At 46.2% G+C, this 25,698-nt stretch overlaps 1 protein-coding gene across 4 annotated transcripts in view; it reads right to left on the reverse strand.

Annotated features, from left to right (window-relative positions):
• Positions 1-928: 928 nt before the first annotated feature.
• LOC311520888 (class I histocompatibility antigen, F10 alpha chain-like) overlaps positions 929-25,698 on the reverse strand; it is a 126,266-nt gene continuing 101,496 nt past the window's right edge. For 2 of the 4 annotated variants that reach the window (XM_084628784.1, XM_084628781.1), the window contains one exon: positions 929-4,253. In XM_084628784.1, the coding sequence (XP_084484910.1) occupies positions 4,123-4,253 (131 nt within the window). In that variant the 3' untranslated portion in view covers positions 929-4,122. Of the gene's footprint in view, positions 4,254-8,229; positions 9,040-23,528; positions 25,522-25,698 lie in introns of those variants that run through there. The other 2 variants (XM_084628782.1, XM_084628783.1) reach the window with 2 other exon arrangements.

The raw sequence follows: 25,698 nt of genomic DNA on the forward strand, positions 1-25,698 counted from the left end.
TTTCGAATGCCAGTGTTTTTCCACTGGAAGACAAAAGGTTCCCACTATACACAAGAGCTATATAAGGCAGGGGAGTGACATCCTTGTGGTTTTCCTCTGCCTCCCCACCCAAAGAGACACTGAAAAGCACCTCGAAGCAAGAACTGAACTGGGGGAAGAAGGGTTGAGCCCAGGCTGGAAGGGCATCTAGCTTGTGAGCAATAATACCGGAAATCTCAGGCTGCAGACAGATGTCACTGGCTTTCAAGACTTTGTATAATCTGCCTGTGACAATATTGATGGTGAAAAAATATTATTTGTAGCCAGTTTCTTTAGTGAATCAAGCTTAGTTAGTAACGTATTTTGTTTTATTTGCTTAGTAATCTGCTTTGTTCTGTTTGCTATCTCTTTAGCCACCAAAATTCTGCCTTTTATAGTTAATGCAATTTATTTTGTTTATTATTAAACCCAGTTTATGTAATTTCTAACTGGGGGGGGGGGGCAAGAAATCGTCCACATCTCTCTTCACATTAAGGAATAGGGCGACATTTTATGAGCTTGTGCTATACAGATATTTCTATACAGTGCAAGAAAATATTATTTTGGGTTTATCCCCCAGCAGAGGTGGGCAGGTGAGTGCTGGGTGAATCCTCTCACACGGAGCTGACTTTAGTCTGTGGCTGCAGTGGGGTGTGGCCCTACCTGTGTGTGTTGTAAGAGACCGGAGAGCCGAATTCAGCAAAACAGGGAGACGGAATCTAGGTTGGTGGAACAGGAGGCACTTAGTGAAACCCCCAGTACATGGGGGGGGGGGTCCAACCCATCACAGATTGATTGTAGACAGATGTTTGAAAAACCTGTGAGATAGCAAAATAATTGTATTTTCTGAGATCAATGCAAAGGAGTCATGAAATCTTTAATTTTTATAAAAGTTTATTGATTTTGCAGAACAAGCAGAACTAACATTGTCAGAATGAAGAACACTAGAATGAAGTAATAGAAGAGTAAAGCATGTGCTACATAACAAAACCAAAACTTATTAACATAGCATTACCATTTGTAGCATATAGCATAGTGTTAACATTCATATGCTACCCCTGAGGGGATTCTGTGCCCCCCAAAATAAAAATTCAGTGCACGATATTGTAAAATTCTGCATCTTTCATTTGTCAAAGCAGCACAATATAATCATACCATTTTTCAGTTGTTTTGGTAATTTATTTCAAAATAGCTGTCAACAATACAGACAACAAAACAGATTCAGGAAATGGGTTTTGATAAACAGATTGCTTACCAGGCACATCTCTAGGGCTCCACAGGGCAGATGGCAATATTAATATATTTCCATATATGTCAAGCACAGAAGGATATGTTTACCCAGCAAAGAAAACCCTGTGGCTGTGTGGTGTTTAGATGTTGCTTGTAATTATTAGAATTTGGAGCTCTGGCTGTTGGGAGTCTGAAAGGATAGGAAACAGGAAGGAGAGGGGAGGAGTTGAGAGGCTGGAAGAAAGCTACCGAGGGTGCAGCAGCAGCTTGGTAAAGAGGTTTCCACTTTGAAAATTAAGTCCTGTTGCTTGTTCGTACCTTGCCTGGTTTATACAACATTTTGGCAACGAGGATGGATCTTCTGCCTCTGAACCCACCTGCAGCCTTTCTGCAACGCTCAGGTGAGCCTCCAATTTATTTTACTACCTGGATCCATAGGTTTGAGATTTACCTGCTTGCAATCAGTGCTACAGAGATTTCTGAAGTAAGAAAGCTTGCTCTGCTAATCCACTGCCTTGGAGCAGAAGGGCAGTGTATATTTTACCCTTTTCCTCTTGCAGATGATAAATATGAGACTACACTCACTGCATTAAAGAATTTTTTTGTGCCAAAAGTGAAAGTAGTAGCTAATCACTACAGATTTCACCAGCATAAGCAGAAACCAGGAGAAACGATAATGCAGTATATTGCTTCCCTGAGGCGTCTGATTGTAATTTCTGACTTTAGGGATATGGCAGATGGGATAATTAGAGACCAGCTCATTGAGAAAACAACCATGCTTCATGTAGGAGAACGCTTACTTCTAGAACCACAACTGACACTAGAAAAAGCAATAACCATTGCTACTCAGATTGAGTCAGCTACAGCTGAAGCCAAAATAATGAGCATGGATACAGGAGGCACAGTCCAGGCTGTGACTCCTTTGCAGAAAAGTTCACTGCCATCACAGACACACAATTGCAAAGAGGAAAACTAATGAAAAACCAATGAATCAACAAATTCAAAATAGAGTAAAAGCATGTTTTCGCTGTGAATCCCCAAAACACCTTGCAAGCTACACAGGATGTCTGGCAAAAGTAGCTCAGTGCAATCATTGCAAAAAGATTGGACATTTTGCTAAAGTATGTCACAGTAGCCAGTTCAATCAGCAGGTGCATGCAGTTACAATACCAGATGTTACTGTGCTAAGCGTGGACAAAATCACTACTGCACATATTCCAGAACAGATCAAGTGCACTGTAAATGTTTCCGCCATACCCTCAGGCAAACCACACTCTATCCAGCTAATGTTGGACACTGGCTGAGCAGTATCTATACTACCTGATTCCATCTATCTGCATTACTTTAAAGATGTGCCTCTGACTGGACCCAAACTTCGCTTGGTGTGCTATTTGAAAAACCATGTTCCAGTACATGGCTGCCTGCCAGTAATAGTTACTTTTGGTCATTGCTGTGTAACTGCAGAGTTCTACATTCTCCACACAGGCACTCCTATCCTTGGCAGAGATTTATTGGCTGCTTTAAATCTCAGGGTAGTTAATGGATGAATTGATCTTCCTCAGCAAAGCACTCTTGCGGCACACACACCAGTTTCAGCTGGGACCCAGCACCAGGTTGAGGAGAAACTCAGCTGTGCTTATGGGTTTCTGCATAAAGTTAAAATGCAGAATAATGTGATGCCTGTACGACAGAAGTTACGGCACTTACCATTTTCAGTCAGGGAAACTGTTTCAGAGGAACTTAGAAAACTTGTTCAAAAGGACTTTATTGAAGAGATCAACTCCTCAGAATGGGTTTCACCGGTCGTAGTGACGCAGAAGAAGGGTGGAGGCATTTGCCTTTGTGTGGACTTAAGGGAGCCAAATAAAGCTATTGTAATTAACAGCCATCCTCTTCCTCACATAGAAGAAGTATTTGCAGAACTCTGTGGAGCAAAGATGTTTTCTACTCTTGATTTGCAGAGCATATACCACCAGGTTATGTTGCATGAATGTAGCAGAGACCTCACAGCATTTATTACACATGAGGGACTATTTCGTTTTAAACGTGTTCCATACAGTCTCTCATCTGCCCCAAGTGCCTTTCAAAAAATGATGTAATTGATTCTGAAGAATCAACATGGAGTTCAGTGCTATCTGGATGACATTATCGTGTTTGGAAATACTTCTGAGGAGCAGGACAATAACCTGCAGTCCGTACTAAACTGTATCAGCAAAGCAGGCCTCCAGATCAATAGGTCCAAATGCAAATTTAGACAAACTGAACTCTCCTTTCTGGGGCATTCAATTTCACAGGCTGGACTAAAACCTGATCCAGATCATATCCTGGCAATTTCAAATGCTCCTCCTCCAACAGATTTGCAAACCTTACGTTCCTTCTTGGGTCTTACCTCCTGGCATACAAAATTAGTTCCCAGTTATGCTTCTGTCATTGAACCGTTAGGGGAATTACTACGGAGAAGTTCAACCTTAGTGTGGACAACGGATGCACAAGCTGGTTTCGAAATGGTGAAAGACTTGATTGTACCTAGTCCAGTACTTGCACTATTCAGTCCTGTATTACCCACAATTGTAACTGCAGATGCTTCTGATTATGGACTTGGGGCTATTCTCACACAATTGCATGAGGACAACACAGAGAGGACTGTTGCATTTGCTTCAAGGACACTAAGTAATGGTGAGAGAAATATTCTACAATTGAAAAAGAAGCACTTGCTTGTGTCTGGGCTACTGAAAAATGGAGAACTTACCTGTGGGGCCGCACGTTCAAGTTGCGCACAGACCACAGCCCTTTGACGACGTTGCTCACCACGAAAGGATTGGGAAGAGCAGGATACTGTACTGCTCGATGGTCTGCAGGACTACTCTCTTTCAATTATGAACTGGAATATAAGCCTGGAAACCAAAATGTGATCGCTGATTGCCTTTCTCGCCTGCCTTTGCCTTCACCAGATGGTCCACCGGAGGATGAGGATGTCGTGGTTGCGCTTATTACAAGTGCTCTCACTGCAGTTACAAGAGAACAATTTCAAGCTGCTTGTTCAGCGTGTCCAATTCAACAAAAACTACGGGAATTTCTGACAAAGAGATGGCCCAGTCACCCTAAAAACCTTGATCCAGTTTTGCTGCCTTATTTTAGAGTTTGGGATGAACTTTCTTTGTTTGATGGCTGTGTGCTACGAGGTACACACCGGCTCCCTGTGCCAGAAGAATTACAGTCAAAACTCATACACTTGGCACACAATACTCATCCAGGAAGTGTCCGAACCAAACAACGACTACGGGATCTGTATTGGAGGCCAGGGATGGACTCTCAAACTGAAGCACTCATAAAATCCTGTGTCACTTGCCAAATGTATGATAAGACAGCAGTGACATGTACCCCTCCATTATAGCCTGTTCCTCTTCCTGCATCTGCATCGGAAAAAGTGGAGATTGACATTGTAGGTCCCTTTGATACTGCTCCAATTGACTGCCATTAAGCCATCACTTTAATAGACTATTTCAGTAAATGGCCTGAGGTAGCATTTACATCACAACTCTCTTCTGCTACAGTAATTAAGTTCCTCTCTTCAGTTTTTAGCAGGGAAGGTAACCCCAAAGAACTGGTTTCAGATAATGGTAGTCAATTTACTTTCAATTTACTTTGAAACTTTTCTAGCAGAGAGGAACATTTTACACAGAAGGTCATCCCTATATTACCCTCAAGCCAATGGGGAAATTGAATGGTTTAACAGAAGTTTGAAAGAGAGTTTGCAAACGGCTAAACTAGAAGGGTGATTGCGGATACCCTTCACTATTGATTTTCTTGCAAGCATAGCAGGCTACATGACATACCACCACGCAAAGATCACCCGCAGAGTTACTGCGTGGGAAACAGATGAATACTAAACTGAACATTGCCGGATTGTTAAAGGCACGACCTGATGCCCCAAAAGAGGATGATGTGAGAAAAACAGTTGAACAGAACCAAACAAAGTCTAAGGCTTTCATAGACAAGCAGCAGGGTGCTAAGGAACCAAAGTTTGAGTGTGGTTCCTTTGTTAGAATACGAAACCCTGGAATTTTACGCAAAGGGGACCATAAATTCACAGCTCCTCTTAAAATCATGGAGAAGAAGGGACCTTGCACCTATCAACTTTCTGATGGGCGGGTATGGAATGCTTCTTATCTGGCACCTGCCTATGCACCAAGAGGAGATTATGCCAACACCCAGTCTGCATGGGATGACTTCACCGTAGTACCAACAGAACAAGACATTGCACTGCACCCGGGGCTTGACGGACGGCCTGTCAGACCCAGACGACCACCTGTCTGGACCAGAGACTAGGTTATGTAGTATCTCCAGCGTTTTCAGTGTCATATTTCTGCCAACAGTATAGTGTCTTGTTTCATACTTGTTCCTGTGGTTAGAACAATAATGTTTATTTTAATTGGGAGAGTTTCTTAACAGAGGAGGGAATGTGGTGTTCAGATGTTGCTTGTGATTATTAGAATTGGGAGCACTGGCTGTTGGGAGTCTGAAAGGACAGGAAACAGGAAGGAGGGGGGAGGAGTTGCGAGGCTGGGAGAGAGCTACAGAGGGTGCAGCAGCAGCTTGGTAAAGAGGTTTCCACTTTGAAAATAAAGTCCAGTTGAAGCTTGTTCGTACCTTGCCTGGTTGATACAACAGGCTGGCCCATGCCAGCTGAGTTGACTTAGGCTTCTGGGGCTTGAGCTATGGGGCTGTTTCATTGCTGTGCAGACTTCTGGGCTCAGACTAGAGCCAGAGCTCTGAGACCCTCGCACCCTGTAAGGTCCTAGAGCCCGGGCTCCAGCCCCAATCCAGCAATCTGCACAGCAGTGAAACAGCACAAGGGCCAGGCCTGCCACAGAATCACCTTTGGACCCTGCCTGCCCCTCCAATGCACAGCTACAGACTAGGGACCGAACAGCTAGGCAGCAGTTCTGCAGAAAAGGACCTAGGAGTGACAGTGGACGAGAAGCTGGATATGAGTCAGCAATGTGCCCTTGTTGCCAAGAAGGCCAATGGCATTTTGGGATGTATAAGTAGGGGCATAGCCAGCAGATCGAGGGACGTGATCGTTCCCCTCTATTCGACATTGGTGAGGCCTCATCTGGAGTACTGTGTCCAGTTTTGGGCCCCACACTACAAGAAGGATGTGGATAAACTGGAGAGAGTCCAGCTATGGGCAACAAAAATGATTAGGGGTCTGGAACACATGACTTATGAGGAGAGGCTGAGGGAACTGGGATTGTTTAGTCTGCAGAAGAGAAGAATGAGGGGGGATTTGATAGCTGCTTTCAACTACCTGAGAGGTGGTTCCAGAGAGGCTGGTTCTAGACTATTCTCAGTGGTAGAAGAGGACAGGACAAGGAGTAATGGTCTCAAGTGGCAGTGGGGGAGGTTTAGGTTGGATATTAGGAAAAACTTTTTCACTAGGAGGGTGGTGAAACACTGGAATGCGTTACCTAGGGAGGCGGTGGAATCTCCTTCCTTAGAGGTTTTTAAGGTCAGGCTTGACAAAGCCCTGGCTGGGATGATTTAATTGGGGACTGGTCCTGCTTTGAGCAGGGGGTTGGACTAGATGACCTCCTGAGGTCCCTTCCAACCCTGATATTCTATGATTCTATGATTCTATGATTCCATGCTGGGTGCACCGAGCTAGCAAATGAGAAGGACAGAGTCTCGCACACATGCCCAGTCCTGCCCCCAATCCAGGTGCGGGCAGGCAGGCTCAGTCTGGCAGGATCCAAGTGGGGAGGGGCTTAATATGGGGTGATGCAGATGTGCAGGGAGAAGGTTCTGTGTGGGGCACTGTGAGTGCAGTTGCCTCAGTGTGGGTGTGGGGGGCATCTGGGTGCAGGGGGAAGGGGACTCTGCAGGGAGCTCCGGGGAAGATGATTGGGGCTTGGCAGGCATGTCTGGGTACCGGGGACTCAGTGGACGGATCCGGGCACTGGGGGAGCTTGGCGGGGTGGTCCAGGTGCAGGGGGGTGGGTAGAACATTGCATCATGAGATACCTGCTCAGAATGCGGCAAAGTAATTTAACAACATCACAACACCAGACGCACTGGTTCAGAAGGGAAGTTGTTTGCTTGTGCCCTGTCTCTGGACTCATACAGGTGTGGTAGAAAAACATAGACAGGAAAACCTGTCCTGTGCAGACAAGGCCTAAGATCAGAGTTTCTTTCCTATTCTCCTTTAGATGAAACCACCTGGATTCCCTTCCTAGCCCAGGGGCTGTAAGTACACTGTGAAGTTCCTTTCACTCGACATTACCACGAGTTCATAAAAGCAGCCAGTTAACTGTCTAACAGACTCTCTAATTATCATTTTTGTTCCATTCTAGGTTGATCAGGTATTTTGAGATACCAGGGAATTAGATTCAATATCTTTTCTCTGTCATGACTCTGAAGTGAACATTTTGATATTTTTTCTGATAAGTGCCTTTATAAAAAAATGAAGTAGAAAGCTAATCAGAAAAGAAACATATTGTAGTTAATGCATCTGGATTCTAAATGTCTGCGGATTAATCCCCCAACCCTGTGGAGTAGGTACAAGAAATGTGGTCATGGATTTCACATTCTTAGTCCAGGGCTTTGTAGAGGAGACATGTATAATGAAGGAGAACTACAGACCCATGACAGTGGCAGTGTGTAACTCTAAAGGGAACAATCAGCACTTCAGTCATCTAGATAACCCGTCTAGATCTAGGAATGCATGGTACCTGTAGGGAATAAACAGCAGAGCCCTCCTAGGCTCTGTAATTTAAAAGAAACATGTCAAGAGACTTTCCTGAAGGTCCCGTCTCACCCCATGAAGGCCCATTTTCGCATTATTCTCCTCTGGAGATGAATGATTCTGAGAAACTCAGACCCATGTTATTCCTCCTCGTGCAAAGCAAGAAAATCACAAATAAACCATCATCCCCACTAAGCCTTGGTCACGGCATTGCATTTCACACCTAGTGGACACCATTATTGCTCCTGAATGTATCCATTTTATTAAATAATTTACTGTCAAGCATAAATGAAAAGTCACAGAGAATAAGATAATAAGGTTGTAGCTGAGTGGCAGCAAAAGTCTCTTCTGTTCTCTATTGGTGCTCATACCATGTTCCTCCCCACAGTGTCTGAGCACCTTTCAGTAGTGTGATAAGCAACCTTCTGTCCCATGTTTTTTGTTCTTTCATCCTTTCTGGGGGAGAAGCGTGTGCAGTGGAAGAGTTCTGCTATGTTTGTTGCGATAAGTGAGCGTGTTGATAAGTATTTATACTAGAGAAAGCAAAGTCCAAGCACTAGGAGTAAATGATGGTCAGGTTGGTGACGATCCTTAGTTCCTGTGGGAGTTCATTCCACCACCTGAGACCGGCCACAAAGACAGTTCTCTCTCCCGCACAAATAAACATTACACTTATTGTGGCCTGTTTCATTGTGCTTGAGTAGCAATGAAAGTTGCTGTGTGTGGTCTTCATCACAGAGCTTTAGGAAGTTTTTATATAACCTCGGCTGAGGCCATGGAGCACCCAGAAGACAAGGCCCAAGATCTTGAACACAATTTGATATTCGGTGGGCAGGCCATGTAGGGAGTGGAGGACAGGCGTGATATGTTCACAGGAGCTTGTGTTGCAGAGAAGATGCACTGCAGCATTCTGCACTAGCTGAAGGTCCCCCGGCACTGATGGTTTCATGGCCACGCAGATCACATTGCTGCAGCCCCGCTGAGGGGTGACAAAGCTGTAAGTAACTGAGGCCAGATTTTTGTCTGCCAGGAAGGAACAGCATCTCCTAGCCAAGGGGAGATGATAGAGACCATTACTTGTGGATGTTGCTATGTCAGGGTTAGTGTTAGCAAGTGCTCCTCAACTATGGCCTGAACTGACAAATTGTGTTGATGGAGGAGCTGATCAGAGGACATTCAGAGCTTCTTGAAAAATCATAAACAAATCCCATCACAATGTGGGAATCTTATCTCAGCCTCTTGCCCTACACGACTCTGTTCCAGGAATGTGATTTATTCTCTGCCTTATAACCATTGCATATCCGCATTACATGGCCACTCCAGCCTGGCCTGATGCTCCGACGTTCATGGGAAATGGCAAAGATGATATTCACTTGGCGAATCCCTAGTCAGGGCACTTTTAGGATTTCTTGCCTGTGTGAATTCTCATCCCAATGTGCGGAAAGAATAGCAAATATCTCAGGCAACCCGATTGACAACAGGAAGGCCAAAGCAGAATTGGAGTTGCAACTAGCAAGGGATGTGAAGGGTAACAAGAAGGGCTTCTACAGGTATGTTAGCAACAAGAAGAAGGTCAGGGAAAGTGTGGGACCCTTACTGAATGGGGAGGCAACCTAGTGAGAGATGCTGTGGAAAAATCTAAAGCACTCAATGCTTTTTTTGCCTTGGCCTTCACAGACAAGGTCAGCTTCCAGAATGCTGCACTGGGCAGCACAGTGTGGGGAGGAGGTGACCAGCTGTCAGTGGAGAAAGAACAGGTTAAGGACTATTTAGAAAAGCTGGACATGCACAAGTCCATGGTGCCAGTTGCAATGCATCTGAGAGTGCTAAAGGAGTTGGTTGATGTGATTGCAGAGTCATTGGCCATTATCTTTGAAAACTCATGGCGATCGCGGGAGGTCCTGGACGATTGGAAAAAGGCAAATATAGTGCCCATCTTTTTAAAAGGGAAGAAGGTGAATCTGGGGAACTACAGACTGGTCAGCCTCACCTCAGTCCCTGGAAAAATCATGGAGCAGGGCCTCAAGGACTCCATTTTGAAGCACTTGGAGGATAGGAAGCTGATTAGGAATAGTCAACATGGATTTAGCAAGAGCAAATCATGCCTGACCAACCTGATTGTTTTCTAGGATGAGGTAACTGGCTCTGTGGATATGGGGAAAGCGGTGAAAATGATATACCTTGACTTTCGCAAAGCTTTTGATACGGTCTCCCACAGTATTCTTGCCAACAAATTGAAGAAATATGGGTTGGATGAATGGACTATAAGGTGGATAGAAAGCTGGCTAGATTGTCGGGCTCAACGGGTAGTGATCAACGGCTCCATGTCTAGTTGGCAGCTGGTATCAAGCAGAGTTCCCCAAGGGTTGGTCCTGAGGCTGGTTTTGTTCAACATTTTCATTAATGATCTGGATGCTGGGTTGCATTGCACCCTCAGCAAGTTTGTGGATGACACTGAACTGGGGGGAGAGGTAGATATGCTGGAGGGTACAGATAGGGTCCAGAGTGATCTAGGCACATTGGAGGATTGGGCTCAAAGAAATCTGATGAGGTTCAACACGGACAAATGCAGAGTTCTGCACTTAGGACGGAAGAATCCAATGCACCGCTACAGACTAGGGACCAAATGGCTCGGCAGCAGTTCTGCAGAAAAGGACCTAGGGGTGAGAAGTGGACAAGAAGCTGGATATGAGTCAACAGTGTGCCCTTGTTGCCAAGAAGGCCAACAGCATATTAGGCAGGCCTGGCTGTGTGGGGAGCTGGAGGGTCCCAGGCCAGCATGCAGCATTCCCCCGACAACTGGCCTCTAGGGACCTGACAGCAGATCCCTCCGCTGGGCTTTTCCCTCTCTACTGATGACTCCCAGTTTGTAGAATTTTTCTGGGAAACTTCCCCAGCCAGGCTGAGTTCACCCCCAGCTCCCTAGGGGAGACCAGTCACCACATGGCCAGCTCTGCTCTGGCTGCTAGTCCAGGGCTGGCCTGCAGGGAGTGTGTCTGGACGCTCGGCTAGGAGACGACATTTTGGAGTTTAGTCCAGTTCTGTAATCTGCACCTTGAGCCCTGCACCCCTGGGTGGTGAGGGGAAATCCCGGGACAAAGCCGCCTGACTCGGGCCTGAAGAGACCTTGCCAGCAGAGATCAGCCCCTGGGCCGTGACCGAGGAGTCCAGAGTCATCTCTGAATCCGAGGATCATTCATGGAGTTTGTGAATGCACCATCTTTTAGTTAGTCAGTCCGGGAATTTGTTTTGGGGACCCCCTACTCCTTGAACTGTGTCCTCAAGCCAGGGAGTACGGGTTTGGGGATTTTATCACCAGCTGCATATTAAACCTGTGGAGGGACTTACCACCTCCTCCCGCTTGTGAGTCCTTTGGGCTGTACTGAACCCAGTCAGCCACCCTGCTAAACAACTGCAGAGAAGATATCGTGGTCATAGGTCATCAAGGGCCCCAACAAAGTACGCATACCAACGGGACACTATTCTTACATTTCCTTCATCAGGTCACGTGACTGGGGAAAGTCACGGGTATTGTCAGCGTGGGCACGAAGAATAGTGTTTTACCCTGTTATGTTATATTTGTCTCCTGTTTAATATAATTACTGTGTTGAGTATATTCTATGTATTTGTGTTATTTCTTGGAAGTCTCCAACTTTCTGGCAAGTAAGTGGGGGTTACCCTGTGGTTGGCATTTTCCTCCCAAGCCACCTTGGGGACCCTGCCAGGAAGGAGTGAGAGTGCTGGAGCCACCGCCAAATACATTCATAGGGAAACATAAAGAAGATACACCCTGCTGGGTGGGTGGCGGGATCCAGAAGAACCCAGACCTGTCCATCAAAACTGTTCCCAGATTAGCATGAAAGAAGGTAACCGGGTGGAGAGGGGGCACGACACTAATTCAAGAAACAATAGATGGAGACAGACAGAGGAGCACAAGGAAGCAATGGGACAACACTGGTCAGCACGATCAGCTGTGATAACAGGACACCAGCAACTCACCATAGTCAGGTTTTTTGCAGACACCTTGGAGGGATTTGAAGGAGGCTAATAAGGTAGCCGTGCGGGTGTTGATGGGGGCTTCTGCCAAGTGTGGGGGGCAGCATGGGGGATGGGAGTTACAGCTGTCGTGGTGAGCTGAGAATTCTTAAAGACTCAGCAAGATTTCGACAGAACGTCAATGTGAGAACCTACAGAGAGGTCTGAGACCAAAATGACACCCAAGTTATGGGCCTGAGTGACAGGCAAGAGGCTGGTGGTGCCCATAGTGATTGAGAAAGGCGGTAGCAGGGAGAACTGGGGGCGGGAGGTGGGGGTAGATTAGGAGCTCTGTTTTTGCCACATTTATCTTGAGACAATGATGAGACATCCACAAGGAGACAGAGACATAGGCCGAGATTTTCATCTGGAGAGAAGGAGACAGGTCACGAGCAGAGGTAGATCTTTGAGTCATCAGCACAGTTGTGGAGTATATCAAGGGCCTCTGCCTTTTCAAAGAAACTCGGGTCACTGCTGGGACAGAGCTGGGCAATGCCTGGGCAAGGGGAGCAGCCCAGGGTATGATTGTTTTTAAGAACTACTGGGACTAAAGGCATGTCTACACCATTAGCAGCTACAGGTTTACAGGGTCTTTTTCTTTCATCCACCTAGGTGCCTTCAGTGGGGGTTAGGTCAGCCTATCTGTCACACAGGCCATGAATGCTTCAGAAGCTTAGGTTGATCTAAATTTTAGGTGTAGACGCGGTCTCAGAGCAGGTGACTTCCCCCAACTCTGCAGAGAAGCAAAGTGAAAAGGCTGCACCTGGAGCTAAAGGAAGGACAGGTGTGAGGAGACAAGTCTTAATGCGGCTGTTGCAGACACACAAAGAGAGTGAAGATGGAGCTGAGAACTGCCTGGTGTCTTGGGGCCTTGCTCCTACCCATATGGACTCTGCCTTGAGCGTCCCTTTGCCACACTAACCTACAAACCTTCTCCTACTGGATTCCAGGGGATTAATAAATGCTCCTTTGTTCTCAAAGGCTGCTTTGCAGAATACTGACTGGGTTCCTAAGACAGTGGGGCCAGAACCTCAAAGGGATTTAAGTGCCTCGTTCCCATTGAAATAAACAGGAGCTGGGAGCTGAAACATCACTGCGGATCTGGGTGGTAAAGTCTGCACAAGAAGGTAAACAAAGGTGGATTCTCTGTAGGTGTAAACGGTGGGAAGCAGGAGGTGCTGGAGGCCAAAGGCCCAGTCCCAGAGTCATTCAGGCTACAGGGCCTGTCCTTGTGGGTCAGCATGAATCTTGGGGCCTGGTCACTCCCAGGAGCCTGTTTAAAGGCTGAGCAGAGCACAGAGCCTGTCAATCTGTGACGGACAAGCCGGTCAGCCCCCTCATCCATCCATGCCCCCGTTCATGTTCCCCTTCCCCCCACCCGCCATCAGAGCCTCCAGTGCCCTGTACTGGGGGAGCTCCTGGAGAGCTGTAGCTAGTTCCCTGTCTGGGGGAGCCAAGGGGGGGTGCAGAGCTGTTCACTGCTGCACCCACACAGCGTCAGCTGCATGACTTCCCCTCCCCCGATGTGTGGGGGGAGGGGGAGCGTACGGAAACCTACATGGGGAGAGTAATTGCCGGCTGAGAGGTTCCCACAGCTTCCCCACCAGGAAACCACCCAGATCACGGGTTCCTCTCACTGGCCTCAGACAGCTCCCCCTTCTCCCCATCTCACAGCCCATGGACCCCTGTGTCTCAGTTCCCCCTCCCACGGTGCTGAGCCTGCCTCCCTAGGGCCTTGTCTGTACCAGGAGAAGAGCTGTTTTCCTGCCATGTCTTACACCAAACACAGTGACTAACAGGAGCTGACATCTGAGTGAAGATGAGGTAGGTGTCAGTTTAACACGAGTTAGCAGGTCAAGTTAAAGACAAGGCTCCCCGCTAGGCTGTCCCTTGACCTGTTAACGTGAGTGGAGATTACACATGGCCTTGTCTTCACTAGGATTTTAGCCCATGTTCCCTGACACACTGTGAGAAACACCTCTTGTCTAGTGTGGACACACCCTACACCAGCAGACTGGCTGTACTGAGCCAGGCTGAGAGCACCAGAAAATGGAAGTAGCCAGCCATGCGATACCTATTGTCTTCCCTTTGTGTAGAATAATGAATTACTGTCTTGGATCAATTTCCCACTAAATCATCCTAATCTTCCCCAAGACAAATCCCACAGGGCTGTAGCCTCCTTGCAGACTGAGCACCAGCCGTATCGATCTTCAGCTCAGTCCTGCAGATGGTTCCACAGGAAGTTCAGTCTATGTTCTTCGCTGGCGATCTTATCAGACCCCTGAAGCCTTTGGCCGCTCTGTGTAGTGCCAGGGGTCCTTTGTAAACATGCTTTGGGAATCATTGGTCCTCTCTCCTCATAGATCCCTACTAGAAAATGGCCGAAACCAAACCAGTGCTGATGGAAGAGATTGCTGGGGTCAGCTCTAAATATTCTCACTGCTGACCTTGATGGCCACTTAGGTGATGAATGCAGGTTGCCCCCTTCACACTATTTAGCGTCATATTAAAATAAATAAATAAATACATACAGATCAATGTGGCCCAATTAGGGTTAGAATGAAGAAGTGGCTACTAACATTTCAAGTTTGCACCTTCCCCCAATTCCAAGATATTGAGGACAGAAGGCCCCATTCTGATCATCTCATCTGGCCTTTGAGAAAGGCTAGGTTAGGAAAGTGAGACACGAGGGGCCCTTTTAAGAAATGATTGGTTTTTAACCCTATATTTAGCTAATTTTCCCCCAGAAAATACAGCTTCCCTGTGAAGTGTTGTGCCGGAGCTGGAGTTCCTGTGTGAGGATCACACTGTGGTAGAGGCAGGTCAGTCCTGCTCTTTGTGCATTTTCCAGTACACGACTAGTGACCCCGGAAATAGGAGCTGGAGTACAGGTCTGTCAGGAGGTTGTTACTGCCCTCTGCTGGCTCCAGGACGCTTCACACCCCACTCCCAGCATTCAAGATCCCTCTGCCCACAGAACTGTCCTTTATCCTATGTTTACCATAGTGGCCATGGGCATGAACCAGGGTCCCATTGCGCTAGGCGCTGTACAAACAGAGAACAGACTATCCCTGGTTTCTTCATCAGGCTCTATTAAACTGTCTTAATTGCATTATAGTTTGACCAGCATTGGCTGTGATAATGAAAGTGAAAGCCTTGTTATAATGGGGGCTGGGAGGCAGGAATTATGGGGAGAGCTGGTCTAAACCTTGAATTTCTATTTTATGGGGAATTTTAACATGTTGAAATTTGCTTTTGATCCAATTCAGAATGAAAATAAATTTTTTTTAAACTGCCACTGAGAGAATTTTTTAAAAAAGAAAAAAAATCATTTTAGAAAATATAACAATTTTGAAATTTCATTTAGTTATTTTAGTAGATTATTTTTACATGATTTCTTGTATTTCACGGCTACTACTCGCATATCAGAATAGACTATGTAAAACATTCTCTTTTATAAAATCATTAAGGGCAGCTGCTACTTAGGTACCAGGGGCCCTAAAAGGGAGCCAGCCAGCCAGCGGCCCAGACAGCTGCAGCAGTCCAGGAGCCAGCAAGCAGAGCTGTAAACAGGGGAATCTGAGGGGGAGTTTGCAAGGGGAGTTTGTCTTGTGGTGCTTGTTGGGGGTTTGGCTTTGCTGTGGGGGGTGGGGTTTTGGGTGTGGTTTGTGTTTCCCAGATGAACAGGGTTTAGGTGGGAAGGGTATGACAGACACAGAGGCAGCAGTGGGAGTGACCCATGTCGTGGAAGACACAATGGAGATGACTGGATGTGGAAGCTGTGGTATGTCCATGATCCTGGAGGGGGCACCTGGTAAGAGTTTTGTCTGCATGTCCCTAGAGCTGATGGAGGAAAAGATCCGAGGTTTGGAGATGCAGGTGGAAAGTCTGGTTGAGTTTAGAAAGGGGTTTGAGCAGATTATGGAGCAAAGACATGAGGTATCTGAAGGGAAAAGCTCAGACTTGCAGATGGAAGCAGGACTGGGGAATTCTGAGGGGAGACTGGGTGAGGGAAGTGGTCAGTGGAAGCATGTGACTAAAAGAACCAGGCAGAGGAAAAGACGGGCTAGTGAAGGAGAAATAGAGCTCAAGTATAGGTTTGCAGAGTTGGAAAATGAAAAAGGGGCTCAGCAGGTAGTCACTGAAGGTGGAAGGGCAAGGAAGAAGAGAAGAGCAGCTAGTCCTATAGGAAAAGGGGAAGAGTCAATGGAGACTACACCAAATCTGAGCCCCAGGAGGATACAGGATGGGTTGAAGAGGATTACAAGGAAGAATAGGAATGGAAAATTCTTGCAGCCAGAGGGAACAGGGGATAGACTGGAGAATAGCACCGTCACCAGGAAAAGGCAGGTCTATGTGATTGGGGACTCTTTACTGAGAAGAATAGACAGGCCTGTAACCAGAGCTGATCCAGAGAACAGGAGGGTGTGCTGTCTTCCAGGTGCTAAGATACAGGATGTAGACCTGAGGTTGAAAAAAGCATCCTAAAGGGAGCGGGAAATAATCCCCTAATTATCCTTCATGTGGGAACAAATGATATGGCTAGATTCTCGCTGGAAAGTATTAAGGGAGACTATGCTAGGCTGGGGAAGACGCTTAAGGAAATTGAGGCTCAAGTGATCTTTAGGGGGATTCTGCCTGTTCCTAGAAAAGGGCAACAAAGGTGTGACAAGATTATGACTATCGAACAGATGGCTTAGGCAGTGGTGCTATAAGGAGGGCTTTGGGATGTATGGCCACTGGGAGGCATTCATGGACAGAGGACAGTTCTCTCGGGATGGACTTCATCTGAGTAGAGAAGGAAATAGATTTCTAAGATGGAGGCTGGCACAACTGATTAAGAGAGCTTTAAACTAGGAATTTGGGGGGAGATGGTTGGGAGATGCCCAGGTAATCTCCATGCCGGATTTTAGCATTGAGAGGGAAGAAAACGAAGTAAGAGAGGATATAGCCATGGGTGGGAGAATGTATATAAGGAGGAAGGGCAGCGTGGATACCCGTCTAATAGGTTCTACTGGCTGTAGAATGACCGTGCCTCATTGGGTACAGAACGTGAGCGAGGCCAAACAGCAAAAATGAAGATGTTTGTACACCAGTGCGAGGAGCCTAGGTAACAAAATGGAGGAACTAGAGGTACTGGTGCAGGAAGTGAAACCAGATATTCTAGGGAGAACAGAAACAGGGTGGAATAGTCGTCATGACTGGGCTACGGGTATTGAAGGGTCTGTGCTGTTTAGGAAAGACCGAAATAAAGGTAAAGATGGTGGAGTAGCATTGTCTATCAATGAGGAGGTAGAATGTAAAGAAATAAGAAGCGATGGAATGGATAAGACAGAGTCCATCTGGGCAAAAATTACATTGGGTAAGAAAACTACTAGAGCCTCCCCTGGGATAGTGCTTGGGGTGTGCTATAGACCGCCGGGATCTAATTTGGATATGGATAGAGCCCTCTTTAATGTTTTTAATGAAGTAAACACTAATGGAAACTGTGTGATCATGGGAGCCTTTAACTTCCCAGATATAGACTGGAGGACAAGTGCTAATAATAATAATAGGGCTCAGATGTTCCTAGATGCGATAGCTGATGGATTCCTTTATCGAGTAGTTGCTGAACCGACTAGAGGGGATGCCATTTTAGATTTGGTTTTGGTGAGTAGTGAGAACCTCATAGAAGAAATGGTTGTAGGGGACAATCTTGGCTCAAGTGATCATGAACTAATTCAGTTCAAACTGAACGGAAGGATTATCTGCAACTAGGGTTTTTGATTTCAAAAGGGCTGATTTTCAAAAATTAAGGAAATTAGTTAGGGAAGTGGATTGGACTGAAGAATTTATGGATCTAAAGGTAGAGGAGGCCTGGGATTATTTTAAATCAAAACTGCAGAAGCTATTGGAAGCCTGCATCCCAAGAAAGGTGAAAAAATTCATAGGCAGGAGTTGTAGACCAAGCTGGATAAGCAAGCATCTCTGAGAGGTGATTAAGAAAAAGCAGAAAGCATACAGTGAGTGGAAGAAGGGAGGGATCAGCAAGGAAAGCTACCTTACTGAAGTCAGAACATGTAGGGATAAAGTGAGACAGGCTAAAAGTCAAGTAGAGTTGGACCTTGCAAAGGGAATTAAAACCAATAGTAAAAGGTTCTATAGCTATATAAATAAGAAGAAAACAAAAAGAAAAGTGGGACCGCTAAACACTGAGGATGGAGTGGAGGTCAAGGATAATCTAGGCATGGCCCAATATCTAAACAAATACTTTGCCTCAGTCTTTAATAAGACTAAAGAGAATCTTCGGGATAATGGTAGCATGACAAATGGGAATGAGGATGTGGAGGTAGATATTACCATATCTGAGGTAGAAGCGAAACTCAAACAGCTTAATGGGACTAAATCGGGGGGCCCAGATAATCTTTATCCAAGAATGTTAAAGGAATTGGCACATGAAATTGCAAGCCCATTAGCAAGAATTTTTAATGAATCTAAACTCAGGGGTTCTACCATATGATTGGAGAATTGCTAACATAGTTCCTATTTTTAAGAAAGGGAAAAAAGTGATCCAGGTAACTATAGGCCTGTTAGTTTGACATCTGTAGTATGCTAGGTCTTGGAAAACATTTTGAAGGAGAAGGTAATTAAGGACTTGAAGTCAATGGTAAATGGGACAAAAAGAACATGATTTTACAAAAGGTAGATTGTGCCAAACCAACCTGATGTCCTTCTTTGAGAAAGTAACAGAGTTTTTAGACAAAGGAAATGTAGTGGATCTAATTTGCCTAGATTTCAGTAAGGCGTTTGATCCCGTGCCACATGGGGAATTATTAGTTAAATTAGATGGGGATCAATAGGAAAATTGAAAGGTGGATAAGGAATTGGTTAAAGGGGAGACTACAACGGGTCCTACTGAAAGGTGAACTGTCAGGCTGGAGGGAGGTTACCAGTGGAGTTCCTCAAGGATCAGTTTTGGGACCAATCTTATTTAATCTTTTTATTACTGACCTTGGCACAAAAAGTGGGAGTGTGCTAATAAAGTTTGTGGATGATACAAAGCTGGGAGGTATTGCTAATTTAGAGAAGGACAGGGATATCCTACAGGAGGATCTGGATGACCTTGTAAACTAGAGTAATAGTAATAGGATGAAATTTAATAGTGAGAAGTGTAAGGTCATGCATTTAGGGATTAATAACAAGAATTTTAGTTATAAGCTGGGGACACATCAATTAGAAGTAACGGAGGAGGAGAAGGACCTTGGAGTATTGGTTGACCATAGGATGACTATGAGCCGCCAGTGCGATATGGCCATGAACAAAGCTAATGCAGTCTTGGGATGCATCAGGAGAGGTATTTCCAGTAGGGATAAGGAGGTTTTAGACCATTATACAAGGCACTGGTGAGACCTCCCCTGGAATACTGTGTGCAGTTCTGGTCTCCCATGTTTAAGAAGGATGAATTCAAACTGGAACAGGTACAGAGAAGGACTACTAGGATGATCCGAGGAATGGAAAACTTGTCTTATGAAAGGAGACTCAAGGAGCTTGGCTTGTTTAGCCTAACTAAAAGAAGGTTGAGGGGAGATATGATTGCTCTCTATAAATATATCAGAGGGATAAATACTGGAGAGGGAGAGGAATTATTTAAGCTCAGTACCAATGTGGACACAAGAACAAATGGATATAAACTGGCCACCAGGAAGTTTAGACTTGAAATTAGACGAAGGTTTCTAACCATCAGAGGAGTGAAGTTTTGGAATAGCCTTCCAAGGGAAGCAGTGGGGGCAAAAGATCTGTCTGGCTTTAAGATTAAACTCGATAAGTTTATGGAGGAGATGGTATGATGGGATAACATTGTTTTGGTAATTAAATATTCGTGGTAAATAGGCCCAATGGCCTGTGATGGGATATTAGATGTTCGGGTCTGAGTTACCCAGGAAAGAATTTTCTGTAGTATCTGGCTGGTGAATCTTGCCCATATGCTCAGGGTTTAGCTGATTGCCATATTTGAGGTTGGGAAGGAATGTTCCTCCAGGGCAGGTTGGAAGAGGCCCTGGAGGTTTTTCGCCTTCCTCTGTAGCATGGGGCACTGGTCACTTGGCTGGAGGATTGTCTGCTCCTTGAAGTCTTTAAACCACGATTTGAGGACTTCAATAGCTCAGACATAGGTTTTTCGCAGGAGTGGTGGGTGGAATTCTGTGGCCTGCGTTGTGCAGGAGGTCAGACTAAATGATCATAATGGTCCCTTCTGACCTAAATATCTATGAATCTATGAAACATTTTAACTTTCTAGATCAGTTGTTCTCAAACTGTGGGTCAGGACCCCAAAGTGGGCTGCAAACCCATTTTAATGGGGTCACCAGGCTCGCTTAGACTTGCTGAGGGCTTCAGCGCTAGGTAATGGGGCACAGGTTACAGTCCCTCCCCCCCCCACCTGGGACTGAAGCCCTGGGGCTTCAACCCCACACCCAGAGCAGTGGGGCTCAGGCGGGCTTGGACTTCAGTCCCCCCTCCTGGGGACATGTAGTAATTTTTGATGTCAGAACGGGGTCATGGTGCAATGAAGTTTTAGAACTCCTGTTCTAGATCAAAACATCCCATGAGCCGCTCCTGCACAGAGCCACTGGGCTGCCTGAAACTGGCACAGTCATCATCACAGCCACAACAGAGTGAAACTACACCAGATCACAGCAGCTGCAACAGCCCTCCATCAAGAAGGGAACTCATCACACAGAGAGGAGGCAGCCCCAGCTCCTGGGAGACCGCAGGGGGGTATGGATGAGCCTGGAGTGAGCTCTGGGATGGGGGATATGCACAGGGAGCTCCACAACACTGAGCCCCCCCATTCCCACACCAACTAGTGCAAATCACTGTCGATGCAGTTTAGACACTATTAATATATTAATGTAAAGGAAGAGTTGAGGGGGATTTTGACTTTTGAACTCTGGAGAAATAGGGGTAGGTAAGGGTACAAGGCCCTGCTCAGAGTGAGCTGTTTGATGCCTGCTCACGCCCTGCAATGGGTCAGGGAATCATCTCCTTTTGGGGTGAAGGTGCTTGGTTTAGAGGCATCTTTAAGCCCAGCCACCCATGAGTGTAGGGGAAGGCTATAAAGTTTGCACTGTGAAGGGCCAAAATCCATGTGCTGTTTACATAAAAACCTGATATAGGCTGTCAGCTCTTTCTACAGGCTCAAAGTCCAGAGTTTGGTCAAGCAGCCGAGAGGCCCAGTAAAAAGTGAACTATATTGGCTAAGAGAAGCAGAACAAACAAAAGACAACCTTGCTTTTACTGAGATATGCATGGTCAGCAAAATGCCAGATGGGGAGCAGTAATTGGCACTCTTATCTGAAGATGCAGACAGACCAGAGGAATGAAAGAGGCCCTGTGTCTGGGTCTGTGTATACTCCTCTGCAATGGAGGTAACCATGCTCTCCCCACACACCAACCTTGAGTTTATGGAAGAGGTTCAAGTATGTCAGTATGAGATATGGCATCCTCCTCCCCTCCCCAGATACCAGTGTCTGCCTTTGGAAACGCAAATGAGCAACTTGAAACACAATTTCTATGGCCATGTACTTTTCAATGTTTTTCTGCTTTAATCTCCAGGTATATACCTGTTGGACAATCAGAGGAGCTACTTCATTCCTATGGACCCCAAATCAGAATTCAAGATATATTATATACTTTATATATTGTTTAAAGAAAAACACCTGTGTACTAATTGTATGTTACTTGTTAACCTGAAACCATGGGCGGAGACATTATGTAATCTTTCAGACTATTGGCTACTGTGCTTATCTTGTCTTGCTGCTAGACCTATCCAGGGGCTTGGGACCACCTACCCCGTCATTTCCCTCTGCCCATGGAAAATCCATATAATTCACGGTAATCAATTGTTTGGCAGTGTCTCTGAGCCTAATAAGCAAAGTGACACTCCGCCAGCACTGTGCGTAATAAACCCACGGGCTTGATTCTACACGGTGTCCATTTTGTTCCTTCACACTAGCTGCTCCAGTACTTTCTACCTCTGGGAAAGATGAACCCTGGGCACCAAGCACCCAAATTCCCCAGGGAGGAGCCACCAGCATGGCCCGGTTACACTGTGGTGTGATACAGAGTCACCCAGGAGGTTAGCGTTAACCCAGCAAGCCCTGCAGGCTCCATGGGACAGGCAGAGGGGCTTGGCTCAGTCTGCGGAAGCTGGTCAGGGAGGGGTCTCCAGACCATCTCTGTCTCTCAGCTGCAGCTTTCACCAGCCTGTGGTGGGTCCATGCAGCCCACCACAGGGGAAGGAATGAGGCAGCTCCCCTGCTGTGCTCCTGAGCACACTGGACAACTAGTGCCAGGTGCAGCTGCAGCATCACTCACAGGGACAGATCCAGGAACGTCACAGATTCACTGGAACAGAAGGGAGTATGGACACGCTAACCTGGAGTATCTGCAAGGTTCTTACTGGGCGCCCGTGTGAGTTTTAGTTAAAAGCTGCTTTTGCTGATAAGCGGAAATTAGAAGGTTTTGCTGTTGCTAGAGAAATTGTTATAGCCCATTAGGGGTTATGATTGGTCTGATGCAGGGTATAGTCATGATTTGAGTAAAACAAGTGGCGAAGGCATTATAAGAAGAATTCTCATTTTAACTATATGAGGATGAGAAAACAAGCTCATTGGAACGTAACTCGGGGATACGGCTCAAGACCAGAACTGCTAGGATTTTTAACTCTTGCATGACCAAACTGTGGAGAAGCCAGAGCCCCAGATGACACAACGCTGACTGGCCATAAGGAGATGTCTGTCTGCTTTAGTGGGAGTGGTGAGTGTTAGTAGTCTGCTGATTAGTTGTTGATTGCTAATAAATACATGTACATGTTTAAGAATATTCACTGTGTGATAAAGGCTCCTTCACTGGAAAAAGGTCCTGTTAACCCGTAGAGGGTCATTGCACCCCGAGGGGGAGGAGAGAGCTGTAAATTGTGAGGGCAAAAGAGGTGGTCTTAGTGGGGTTCCACAGGGATCTGTTCTGGGTCCAGTGTTTAACATCGTTATTAATGACCTGGATGTATGTACGGAGAGCAGACTGATCAGTGCTGCAGATGACACAAAGCTGCGGGGTGGGGGGAAGGAGGTTGCCAACACTTCAGAGGACAGAGCTAAAATTCAGAGGGATTTGGATAAATTGGAGAACTGGGCAATAGGCAACAAAATGAAATTCGACAAAGAAATGTGGGTGCACCACGTAGGGAAAGAAAACCAAATGCACAAATACAGAATGAGGCAAACTGGCTCGGCAGCAGCACTGCTGAGAAGGATCTGGGAGTGGTGGTGGGTGGGTGTTTGTTAGTGGAAAGGCTTGAATCATAAAAGATGAAGAGTTCAGGTGTACTAAGTGTTTCTTTCAAACTCTGATAATTATGGTAAATAAACCACAAAAGGCTGAAAAAGTTCTGAATCTGTTTCTCTCTCTCTATGCAGATATACCTACAATAACCGTATTTGACAAAACCCACACACAACTTAACTGTTGCCTGAAAGTATTTTTAATGCTAATATTTGCATCTATTTGACATTTTTCTAAATACTTTCTCAATGTTTCAGATAAATTGGAGACAAGTATCAGGGGGTAGCCGTGTTAGTCTGTATCCACAAAAACAGCGAGGAGTCCGGTGGCACCTTAAAGACTAACAGATTTATTTGGGCATAAGCTTTCGTGGGCCCATGAAAGCTTATGCCCAATTAAACCGGTTAGTCTTTAAGGTGCCATGGGACTCCTCGTTATCTTTCCTGGACGTTATTTTCAGGCTATACAGTGGTTTGATTTTATTTTTCATTTAATGCACTAAGAATATAAACAACATAGGCCCTGGGTATATTTCACAGCATTGTTTGTGTTTGTTGAACAGGGGCACTTGTGGTGTGAGAAATGTTTCTCTTGAGTCTGGGCCGTGGATATATCTTGACCAAGAAATTTGGACCTTGAAAAAAATAATTAACTATCCCTGTATTAAGGGCTGCTCTGAAGAGGACGGTGATCAATTGCTCTCCAGTTGATAGTTGGAGAAGGGGGAATTTAGGTTACACATAAGGAAAAACTCTCTAGCTATAAGGACAGTTCACTGTGGAACAGGTTGTCACAGACTCACAGGCCAGTGCTCTCTTGGCTCCATATGCCCTTGGTAGGAACCGGCCTTTAGAGTATTGACCCTACATAAGGTCACGCTTTGCTCGGGGTTTAAGCTGTACGCTTCTCCTCCGCCTACCAGTACCACACATCTGAGCCTCCAGCATGCCTCTCTCTCTCTAGCCTGTAGCAATTCTCAGCCAGCGCAGCACAGAAGGGTTTATTGAATGTCTGGAACAGAGCACAAGATGTTCTCAGGGGTGTCCATCTGGGTCTGTCCCCGTCCAGGTAGGCTTAGACCGCTCTTTGTTCCCAGCCCAGAGGTGATTTTCTTTCTGCGGTCCACCCTATATCACCTCCAAGGCCCCGCCTCCATCTTTGACTTCTTTCACAGGCAAACAGATCTCCAGGTGACTCTCACTTCAGCTCTTTGTTCTCTCTGCTGCCCATAACTGACTGGCTCCAAGTTCGGATGGGCCTTCGGGTCATCAGTCGCTGGGTTAGAAAGTGTCCAGGCCATGGTCTGGGGTCCAGGCTGCTAGACTGGGTCACACCTGGTCCTCTGCAACAATAGCACTCCCCTCCCACCTGGGTTAGACATGCAGCGCATTGGGGAAATGGAGGCACGGTCTACGTATGCAATGTTAGGAAAATATCCCACTTCATCACACAGGTTTCCTAGAGAGGATGTAGAACCCCCGTCATTAGAAGTTTTCAACAACAGGTTGGACAAACACCTGTCCAGGATGGTCTAGGTTTACTTGGTGCTGCCTGAGATCAGGGGCTTGACTTGACGACCTCTTGACATTCCTAGTAGCCCGGCATTTCTATGGCTCTATCAATGGTGAAAAGGACATTTGAGGCACTTATAAATTAAATGCAGACACTTATTCCTGTCCAACAAAATGCCTCAGCCGATGAGAGCAACAGCGCTACCAGCTGAGAGTAGACCAGGCCATTTACCATGTTATAATCATGAAATTCTACAGAAAAGGAAGACGTCCCCCACCATAGACACACAAGCAGTTACTGCTCACAGATCTAGCGCACCGTCCAGGGTATGCAGACAGCACTGCGCAGCCAGAGCACTGAGTGCATCACTGAACACTAGCAAATACTAAACTCTGACTAACAGAGTTTTTATCCATTCAAATTTTGGAAATTATTTTGTGCAAATAAAACATTATTACAGAAAACTATTACATCTGAAAAGCAAAAAGTGGTTCAGTGAGCAGACAGATGAGGCCGGAAATCCCACACAGGACACTCCAAGTGCCAGAGAAAAGCTAGGGAGGGGTTGACTGGTTCTTGCAGGGAGACAGAGCAGAGCTCATCCGTCTTCCTCTCTGGGCTCCCCTCACGTCGTGGCACAGACTCCAACAGGCTCAGTTAAGCTGCAGAAGTTAAACACAGGCAACGTCTATTAAAGGGAACCTGCCAGAATGTTTTGCAATGACAGTGCACGCTGCTGTAGGACGGTCGCCCTAGTGGCTGCAGGGTTCAGTGGACAAAATCTCGAACCCCGCTGACAAAGCTTGTAGCTCCAGGGTCACAGACCCGGGTTCCTGGAG

Source organism: Lepidochelys olivacea (genome assembly GCF_965140295.1).
Source record: "Lepidochelys olivacea isolate rLepOli2 genome assembly, chromosome: 5".
NCBI classification, from domain to species: domain Eukaryota; kingdom Metazoa; phylum Chordata; order Testudines; family Cheloniidae; genus Lepidochelys; species Lepidochelys olivacea.